At 47.8% G+C, this 10,077-nt stretch overlaps 2 protein-coding genes across 2 annotated transcripts in view; one reads left to right on the top strand and one right to left on the bottom strand.

The window, feature by feature from the left end:
• Window positions 1–2,483: 2,483 nt before the first annotated feature.
• The window catches only part of LOC117365474, a 58,302-nt gene continuing 50,708 nt past the window's right edge, over window positions 2,484–10,077 (top strand). Inside the window, exon 1 of the mRNA XM_033955950.1 lies at window positions 2,484–2,921. Within this exon, the coding sequence (XP_033811841.1) occupies window positions 2,517–2,921 (405 nt within the window). The 5' untranslated portion in view covers window positions 2,484–2,516. The remainder of the gene's footprint in view (window positions 2,922–10,077) is intronic.
• On the bottom strand, window positions 3,394–4,064 carry LOC117364929 (histone H1.01-like). Its single transcript, XM_033954676.1, has one exon. The coding sequence runs from the start codon at window positions 4,006–4,008 to the stop codon at window positions 3,394–3,396; it is 615 nt and encodes a 204-aa protein (XP_033810567.1). The 5' UTR covers window positions 4,009–4,064.

Raw genomic sequence — 10,077 nt, 5'->3', positions numbered from 1 at the left:
CTGCGGCCAGGGAGGAGGGAGTCGGCGGCCCTGAAAGCCGGCGCGGCCGACGCCCCGACTCCTTGCAAGCCGCACCCCCCCTCCTGCACCAGCTCCACGCGGGGAGAGCCGGCAACAAGTTTAAAAAACGCCGAGGGCAGAAAGCCGATCGGCAAGAAGGCGCAGCGGGCGGACCCGCACGCAAGTTCCGGGCGGGCCGCCCCCACCGTCCTCTCCCTCATCGAGAGCGCCGTCGTGTCGGCAAAGAAATCGCCTGCGAGAGGAATAGTCTGACACTCAGGGGCGAAATGTGCGGGGGCGAAATGTGTGGGGGCGAAACATCCGGGGGGCGAAATGTGCGGGGGCGAAATGTGTGGGGGCGAAATGTGTCTGGGGGCGAAATGTGGGGGGCGAAATGTGAGGGGCGAATTGCTGGGGGCGAAATGTGGGGGGCGAACCTTCCGGATCCCCTTTTGTTAACTCCTTCTACTTAAAGAACAATTTTCTCTCTAGGCTTGTGGGAACGGGACAGTGACGGGGACCAAGCCCACAGGGAGAAGGTAACCAAATTTTCCCAAATGTCATTCTCTAACTTGTACAACTAGCAATTTTCTGGGATACAATCGTAATAGTCAATATATGTGGATTCTATACGTATTGTTGAATATAGTTATTAGCAGGGACTCATTCAAGCTGCATCCAACAGAAGCATTGACGTCACTTAGAACATATAGAAAATCAAAAATAATAATAATAATAATAACAATAACACGGAGAAAAATAAACCTCAATTGTGAGAGGTTGGGACTACACAAGTCTACTCCATTTTGAGAAGAGCCAGCTTTATTTCCAACGGATTGCAAGAAATAAGGAGATACCTGAAGATGGCATATATCCCCTGAAGTAGCCGGTTTAGGCAAAACAGAAAGTCTTTTCTGTCGGGATTAGGAGCTGAAAGCCTCTCTGGAATTTTCATCTTTTCAGATGAGTGTATTTTTTCCTTAATTGCGATGTTTTGCATTCTGTGCCTCCGAAAACTCTTGCACAAATGAAACAGAGCTGTAGCCTTCATCACTAATTTAGTTAATCTTGGGGTTCTTATCATAAATCTTTGACATACTCACAGTTGCTATATATATATTTAAAAAAAAGTGTTTGAAAAAAAGTGACTATGAATGAATGAAAATCCTATTTATATAATTGTATACGGAGTTTTTTTATAAACCCGTGATGATGTGTTGAGGGCTGGGTACTTGTGTAGTCCCAACCTCTCACAATTGAGGTTTATTTTTCTCCGTGTTATTATTATTATTATTTTTGATTTTCTATATGTTCTAAGTGACGTCAATGCTTCTGTTGGATGCAGCTTGAATGAGTCCCAGCTAATAACTATATTCAACAATACGTATAGAATCCACATATATTCTCTAACTTGTACCATAGAAAATACATAATCTGCAAAAGCCATGACAACATGTCCACAAGGATGAAGTGTTTCGGACATGATGTATCAGCTGAAGAAATGTTGTCAAAATATTTGGAGGTGCCATCGCACCATGGAGCGCTAAAAAAACAATTATAATATTATGTTTTGTTCTCTATTTCAGTCCTAATAATGTTACAGAGAATTTTATCGTTTTTTAAATTGGTTTATTATTACTTTTTTTCTCCTTCAGATAGTTAACTTTTGTGCTCCACACCTTTGATATTTCTGGCCATAAATGGGTGCCAACACCCAAGTGATAAGCTGTACTGTATTTAAAGCAGTAGTGTCGATTTTAAGAGCAAAGACCGAAACATTCTCAGGTTGCAGCCGGTAACTGAGAAAAGAAATGTCCAATCACTGCTCAGGGCGGGAATTTCAAACCTCTGGTTCCGGCTAGTCAATAATGAACAAGATTTTAAAAGGGTTAACCTTACCTATCAGATTGGAAGAGGAGGGGCTCTGAGCTTAACCATGGAGTTCTTCTCCAGCTCTTTTTATAACAGGCAATTTCTAAGTAGTAATTTCATTTTTCCAGTTGGTGGGAATTTGAGGCTTAGGATGCTCCCTTTTCTTTGTCTTTTATTCCCCACAGCCACTCATTCAGATAGCTCGGTAATTAAAGCAAGAAATACGAATCTAAATTGGGAAAGTCCATGGCAGCTTGAGCCCCAGCTTTACTGTTCTTTCTCTGAATTCGGAAGATAAGAAAGAAAATCAGTAACGCCGTAACAAAATAAATAATAACAATAATTGCTTGTTTTTATAATTTCATCTCTTCCCCAGCCCACTCCCCGATATTTTCTTGTTCAGTATCAAGAGCAGATAAAGAATGCGAAACGAAAGAAAATGCAGGCCTGGGAAAGAAAAAACCCATCAATCACCAACGACCATTGTTCTCATAGAGAAAAAAGGACCAATCCCGGCAAAGGGCGGGCTTTTCATATTTAGCGGCAGACAAGGCACAGCCTATAAAAGAGGCGAGCAAGCGAGCTGATTTCCATCGTTGTTTTTTTTTTCTACAGCATAAGAAGGAAGGAGTCGTGTGTTCGGTATGGCACGTACGAAGCAGACCGCCCGTAAGTCCACCGGAGGCAAAGCTCCTCGCAAGCAGCTAGCGACCAAGGCTGCCCGCAAAAGCGCCCCAGCCACAGGGGGTGTGAAGAAACCTCATCGCTACCGACCGGGCACTGTAGCGCTTAGAGAAATCCGCCGCTATCAGAAGTCCACCGAGCTGCTTATTCGCAAGCTGCCCTTCCAACGCCTGGTGCGAGAGATCGCGCAAGATTTCAAGACCGACTTGCGCTTCCAGAGCTCGGCTGTCATGGCCCTGCAGGAGGCTAGCGAGGCTTATCTGGTGGGGCTCTTCGAGGACACCAATCTCTGCGCTATCCACGCCAAGAGAGTCACCATCATGCCCAAAGATATCCAACTGGCCCGCCGCATTCGTGGGGAGAGGGCTTAGAAAGCGCCCTTGGTCAACAGGCATTTAACCCAAAGGCTCTTTTAAGAGCCACCAACTTCCCACCTGAAAGGGGCTTAAATGAGTCTTGTTTTTTGTGTATAAAAAGCTACATTTCTAGTGTAGACAGCATTCAGTGCTAGACACCTACTGCAAAAGGTTTACTCTAAACAGCTAATAAAACATAATAAAATACTGCTCTTATGATTTCAGTTGTTCTCACGCATGGCTACTGGCCTGGAGCAAAGGGATGCCTTGCCCCAACATAGTGGCCACTGGGTTAATCTTGTATAGCCCGGTCTCCTTGCAAACGAGACGGGCTGAATAATAAGGGGTGTGTGTGTGGGTGGAGGATAACAAAAACACGTTGGAAATTATTTAAGATTATGGCGCTCTTTCATTGATCTGTGAGGTGGCTCTGAAAAGAGCCTTTGGGTTTAATAAGCGTCGCCGGTTGTCGAGCAGAGCTTCACTTTTTCTTTGCGGCTTTTGCTGCCTTGGGCTTGGCAGCCTTGGCCGGGCTTTTCTTCCCCTTCGCTTTCGCCGCTTTGGCTTTAGCCGGGCTCTTCGCCGCTTTCTTGGCTTTAACCGCTTTGGCCTTTTTGGGGCTCTTGGCTGCTTTCTTGGTGGCGGTTGCCGACGGCTTCTTGGCCCTCTTCGGACTCTTTTTCACTCCGGCCCCTGCCGCCTTTTTCGCTTTCTTCACTGCCGCTTTCTTGCTTTTCGGAGGGCTCTTCTTCTTCGCCTCCGGCTGCTTCTTGTTCAGCTTGAAAGAGCCCGAAGCTCCGCTGCCCTTAGTCTGCAGCAGGCTGCCTTTACTCACCAGACTCTTGACGGCTAGCTTCACGCGACTGTTGTTCCTCTCTACATCGTAGCCGGCTGCCGCCAGAGCCTTCTTCAGGCCAGCCAAGGACACGCCGTTGCGCTCCTTTGAAGCCGAGACCGCCTGCACGATCAGCTCGGAGACGCTGGGGCCCGATGCCTTGCGCGCTTTCGCCGCTCCCGCCGGCTTCTTCGCCTTCTTCTTGGCCGCGCCTGGAGCAGGAGGCGGCGCAGCTGCTGCTGCTGGAGCGGTTTCGGCCATGCTCTGCTGTGTCGCACTCGCACCAAAGCCAAAAATTAAACCGATGAAGTTGCTTCTCGGCCCAAGCCGCTCCCATTATTTATAGCAGATGCTGCCCACTGATTGGCTGCGGGCTCAGCGCCTGCCTGCTTCAGACAAAGGCTCCTCTCGCCCTTGTGTTTCTGAAGCCCTCTCAATTAACTTTTTATACTCAAATAACATTCGTTTGCACAATTATTCTCGTTCGGATCAGTAAAGAAGAGTTCATAGTCTGCCCTAAACGCGGTGTTTGCTTCTCATGCATATTAATAAAGTCCAAAAGAAACGTTCCTTTGCTTCTTTCGGTCTTTCCCACCTTCCGAAAGAGGCGCAACTGTTTTTTATTTGTGAAAGTAATATCGCTGTCAGGATCTACATGGGCAGAAATTCCCTGCAACAGTTTTTAAGGAGGTGTAAAACTGCTTCGCTCACAAAATCAGCCTTTCCTCTTGGAAAATACTGACCGAGAACCCAAATCTAAGGGGAAAGAAATAACACACACCATTCTGCACTGTCCTAAGAATCTACCACAGTTAGTCTATTCTCTTATACAATAAAAACAAAATCTTTGGATTATAATTGATAGTCTCATTAATATATTAAAGCTGAGGTATGTTCGTCCTGGGCGATGCCTTGTTGAAGTCGCAAATACCCACGCATAGGAAGTGACATCAGAGGAACAGCTGATGTTGGCGCGACAGCAGCTTGGAGGTTGCTGCTCGTGCCAGGAATATTACAGAGGTATAGGGGAAGGAAAGTGTCAGAAGGAAGTGGGGAAGGAGCATGCGGAGGATGGTCGCCGCTGCTCTGAGCGCCTCTCACCTTCGCTCAGAGCCGGATTAAAGAATAGGCCCAGTAGGCACGGGCATATGGCCTGAAATGGTCAGGAGGGGGGGGGGGGGCGCCATGCTTTAGGGCCCCACCCTTGCTGGATTCGCTGGCGGCAGCAGCAGCATCGTCATCGTCCCGGCACCCCTAACCTGACTCGGCCCCCCTCCTTTCTCTCCCTCCTTCCCATCGCGAGACTCTAAACAGCACCGCAGCACTCTAAGCAGGCTGCTTGGTGGCTTTCTCCTGCCAGTGATTCCTTCTGGCGCGTCACTGTATACTTGTGTGCCTAGGAGCTCTCGAAGAATTAATCCTGCCCTGCCTTCGCTATGTCACTGTCCCTGAGTTTATTCTTCTAAATGCTTGTTGTGCCTACTACTACTCTCCTTCTTTTCTTTTTCCTTAAAGTACCAAAGTTCATGAAAGGAAGAAAAAGAGGGGATGTGGTTTGACGGGAAATGATGCCTGAGTTCAAGTTCTTCTTTTTTTATTATTTTGCAAATAACTTGGGGGCATATTTTTACTAAGCTGTATTAAGCACTAAAAAGCATGCTTACAGAAGGATAAAAACCAATAAAATAGGGCAAGCTCAGAAAACACACGGTAGTTTTATATTTGCCGTGGCCTATCCACATGCTAAAGAATAGAAAATTGCTTTTGGCTTTAGGGGGAGGATATTAGGTGTACCAGTTCTTGTTTTTTTTTTTGTTTTTTTTTAATAGGCATTGTTTATTGAAAAACTAAAATCAAAATACAACAAAACACAGCCAGTCAATGTGATGCCAAGATACACAGGAGTACAGTAGTTCTTCAGTGCCCTTTGCATAGATCAAACAATAAGTGGTCCCCCTCCCCTCACCCAAACCTCAAACTGCATGAAGTTCCCTCCAGTGGTCAAATCTATCCCATATTCCAGTAAATACCCCCATTTTATGGTTTTTCAAGCAGTGAGAAACTACAGTGCATACCGAGTATTCAGTTTTTGAAGCAAAATAGAACAGGCTGGGGAGTATGTTTGCTTCCATACCGCAGCAATAGTTAATAGTAATTTACTAAATGTCTCTCCCTCCACCTAAAAATCTGCAGGAAATAGGTGTAAAAATACCAAAGTGGGCAAAAAGTCAACCCATCTGTTCAAAATGGAAGAGAGAAGATCTAAAATATGTATCCAAAATATGCTCCTAATAGCCATTCACACATCAAAATAACACACACAGGTATTCCTTAAGCTCAGCAATCAAACACTCTTACAGCTAAAGCACTCAAGCAAATCCACCCAATTTCCAGAGTCACTCAAAGTCATCCATACCATTTCTCCCCTCAAAACATACCCCAACACCAAGAAGAGAAAAAACAAACTTGAAACCACCTCTTACCGCTCTCCCTCATTGCTATCAAAAATGGAACAATGCAATGTTCTGTGTCCAGAAACAGAAATCACAATGCATGGGTAACAGCACACCCAGGGAAGGTCAGCTCTTTCTCAATCATTGCTGGGGCTACTCCCTTCTCCAGCCCCAGATGATCTCCCACTTTGCTGCCAATGGAATCCGGCCAATCGTTGCTGTACTGTAGGAGCACCCTTCGAAGTGCCCGGCACATCCACGATCTCGATACCCTTCTTCAGCAGCAAAAACTTGGGCTCAGATAGAGAGGATAATCTCCTAATGGACTCCGTTGATAGTGATCAGTATCCTGAGATTAAAGGTCCATCTATAGCAGATTTTAGCTTTGGAGCGAGCTCAGGTCACTGCTCTGAAAGAGTGACGCTTCTGCAAAGTACTGAACGCCAAGTCCTGGTAAAGCTCCACTCGACACTCCTGTCAGGTGTCATTCCCCAGCTCTCTAGCACAACACAAAATGCACAGTTTTAAGGTGAAACTCTGGAGGCACACTACTATGTCTCTAGGGCGGTGAGGGTTGCGGGAACCCAACAAGCGATGGACCCACTCAATGCCATGCTCGAGGTCTTCCAAATCCAAGAGGAAATGACACAGGCCAGTGACCACCTCTCTGGCATCTCCAAAAGAACTAGTATCAGGCACCTTTCACATCTGGAAGTTATTCCTTCTAGCTCTGTTTTCCAAATCCTCCATTTTAGTGACCAATTCAAACAGTTCAGCCCACACATTAAGAACATAAGAATTCCCACTGCTGGGTCAGACCAGTGGTACATCCTGCCCAGCAGTCCACTCATGCGGTGGCCCTCAGGTCAAAGACCAGTGCTCTAAATGAGTCCAGCCTCACCTGTGTACGTTCCAGTTTAGCAGGAGCTTGTCCAACTTTGTCTTGAAAGCCTGGAGGGTGTTTTCCCCTATAACAGACTCCGGAAGAGTGTTCCAGTTTTCCACCACTCTCTGGGTGAAGAAGAATTTCCTTACATTTGTATGGAATCTATCCCCTTTCAACTTTAGAAAGTGGCCTCTCGTTCTCCCTACCTTGGAGAGGGTGAACAGTCTGTCTTCATCTACTAAATCTATTCCCTTCAGTATTTTGAACGTTTCAATCAAGTCCCCTCTCAGTCTACTCTTTTCAAGGGAGAAGAGGCCCAGTTTCTCCAATCTCTCACTGTACGTAAACTCCTCCAGCCCCTTAACCATTTTAGTTGCTCTTCTCTGGACCATTTCAAGTAGTACCTTATCCTTCTTCGTGTACGGCGACCAGTGCTGGACGCAGTACTCCAGGTGAGGGTGCACCATGGCCTGTACAGCAGCATGATAACCCTCTTCGATCTGTTTGTAATCCCCTTCTGGTGCCGAATAGCAGCGTGCACAGGCGGTCAAAGCAAGAAGAGAAGTCGGGGAAGCTTTGAAGCCTTGCACAGGAGGAAGGAGAGCCGAAGACTCGGGGAAGCGGCGAGAGTACGCTCCGCCCACCCCCTACACGTCAGAGGCAGCGCCGGACTCCCCCTTGAAAAGGGGAGGAGCCAACGCGGCACACAGACGCTGGTGCCGAATAGCAGCGTGCACAGGCGGTCAAAGCAAGAAGAGAAGTCGGGGAAGCTTTGAAGCCTTGCACAGGAGGAAGGAGAGCCGAAGACTCGGGGAAGCGGCGAGAGTACGCTCCGCCCACCCCCTACACGTCAGAGGCAGCGCCGGACTCCCCCTTGAAAAGGGGAGGAGCCAACGCGGCACACAGACGCTGGTGCCGAATAGCAGCGTGCACAGGCGGTCAAAGCAAGAAGAGAAGTCGGGGAAGCTTTGAAGCCTTGCACAGGAGGAAGGAGAGCCGAAGACTCGGGGAAGCGGCGAGAGTACGCTCCGCCCACCCCCTACACGTCAGAGGCAGTGCCGGACTCCCCCTTGAAAGGGGAGGAGCCAACGGCGCCCAGCCGTTCGGCGCGCGGCGAAGGCGAGCGGTAAAGGCGCTCGCCTTAGCGAGAGCGCCTTTGCGAAGGGCCTTGCAAGGGACGAGCGCTACACTCTCAAGAACACCAGAGGAGAACAGACCGGTAAGGAACCGACAGACACAGAAGATAAGAAAGAGACAGACACAAAAAGAAACCAACCTGCACATACAATCAAGGTGAGGTAGAGCAGAGACAGCACACACGAGAGAGACAACAAGACAAGCAACACAAGGAAGCAGCAGGCAAGGGACACAAGCACACAAAGGCACAGGCACTGTAACACAAACACACATTCAAATAGGAAGCCTGCAGTCAGGAAGTCAGAAGGTAAGGGGGAGGTAGGATCAGTAGGAAAAAGAGCAGCAGTAGGTCACATCAAATCACTCAGACAACCCACGAGTAAAGCACGAAATGGAAGCCCAAGGAAGTCAGAAGATGAGCTTTCCTGTCTTCTGTATCGACTGCAATATGGAACTCGAAGACAGAATCCGAGTACAGGAGAAGATTCTAGTGGAGTACAACCCAAACGACGAGGTCAAGGATCTAGAAATGTTCATAGAGGAAGCCCATCAGCACCACGTAGAGATCCCAGGGCTGGAAAACTGTACTCAGGAAACCCATGTGAATAGAGAAGACACCCATGTAAACACAGAAGGAAACGAAGACGAGGTAGGAGACAACTGCACACCAGGAGGAAAAATGAGAGCACAGGAAGATGTCCCCCCGCTCAAAGAACAGGAAACAATTTCAAGAGTAACATTGGAGGAAGATGACTGGCCCTACTCCAAGGACGTGGACCTACGCCCCCCAAGGAACTCCCGAATAAAGAAGATGGGGATCATCGTAGGCGACTCCATCATACGACACGTGGACAGCCACACCGCAGGAGGAAGAGAGGACAGAGTCGTCACCTGTCTGCCTGGAGCAAGAGTAAAGGATGTGACCAACAGGATCTCCAGGATCATAGATGGCGCAGGGGGAGTGGACACCGCTGTGCTTATCCACGTGGGAACAAATGATGTGAGCGGGCGGAAGTATGACAGGGAAGAGATGAAGGACCAGCTCCGCTCACTCGGAAGACAACTGAAGATCAGGGAGGTGAAGGTGGCCTTCTCTGAAATCCTCCCTGTACCAAGAGCAGATGGAAAGAGACAAGGGGAATTGCAAGCGATCAACGCCTGGATGAGACGATGGTGCGAAGACGAGGGCTTCGACTTCGTGCGAAACTGGACAGCGTTCTGGGGAAAAAGCAAGTACTACAGAAGGGATGGACTACACCTCAACAAGGAAGGAGCAAGAGTTTTGGCAGGCAACATGAAGAAAGCAATAGAGAAGGCTTTAAACTGAAGGACAGGGGAAAGCCGACAGTCGACGACCGGTCGATGGTACGGACAACAGGATGCCCGGACGTAGGAACAAAGGACTACTACTCATACACAAGAGAGGTCAACCTCACAGCCAACAAAGGAGAACAAGCAGGAAAGGACAACTCAGACACAGGAGGGGATGACCACACAACAAACACGGGAGATAACACAGGAGCAGTAAAGGATACCGTAAATGAAACTGTAAGGGCAGCCAAGAGTAAAAAGTCCAAAAAGGTAACACGAAGGGAACTTAAATGCATGTATACAAATGCTAGAAGTCTAGGAAACAAAATGGGAGAACTAGAGACGATAGCAAGACATGAGAACATGGATATCATTGGCATAACAGAAACATGGTGGAATGAAGAAAACAAATGGGACACCGTACTGCAGGGATACAAACTATATAGAAGAGATCGAGTAGGGCAGAAAGGTGGAGGTATTGCCCTATATGTTCAGGAAGGAATAGAATCTGTTGAAGTGGCTACGACGGAAACAAAAGAGAAG

The sequence above is a fragment of the Geotrypetes seraphini genome, chromosome 8 (assembly GCF_902459505.1).
Source record: "Geotrypetes seraphini chromosome 8, aGeoSer1.1, whole genome shotgun sequence".
Classification (NCBI taxonomy): domain Eukaryota; kingdom Metazoa; phylum Chordata; class Amphibia; order Gymnophiona; family Dermophiidae; genus Geotrypetes; species Geotrypetes seraphini.
This window is presented reverse-complemented; position numbering and strand designations above follow the sequence as displayed.

What these genes read in the sequence shown, in the direction of transcription:
- LOC117364929 (XM_033954676.1), bottom strand. Translation starts at nt 4,008, where the DNA reads ATGGCCGAAACCGCTCCAGCAGCAGCAGCTGCGCCGCCTCCTGCTCCA.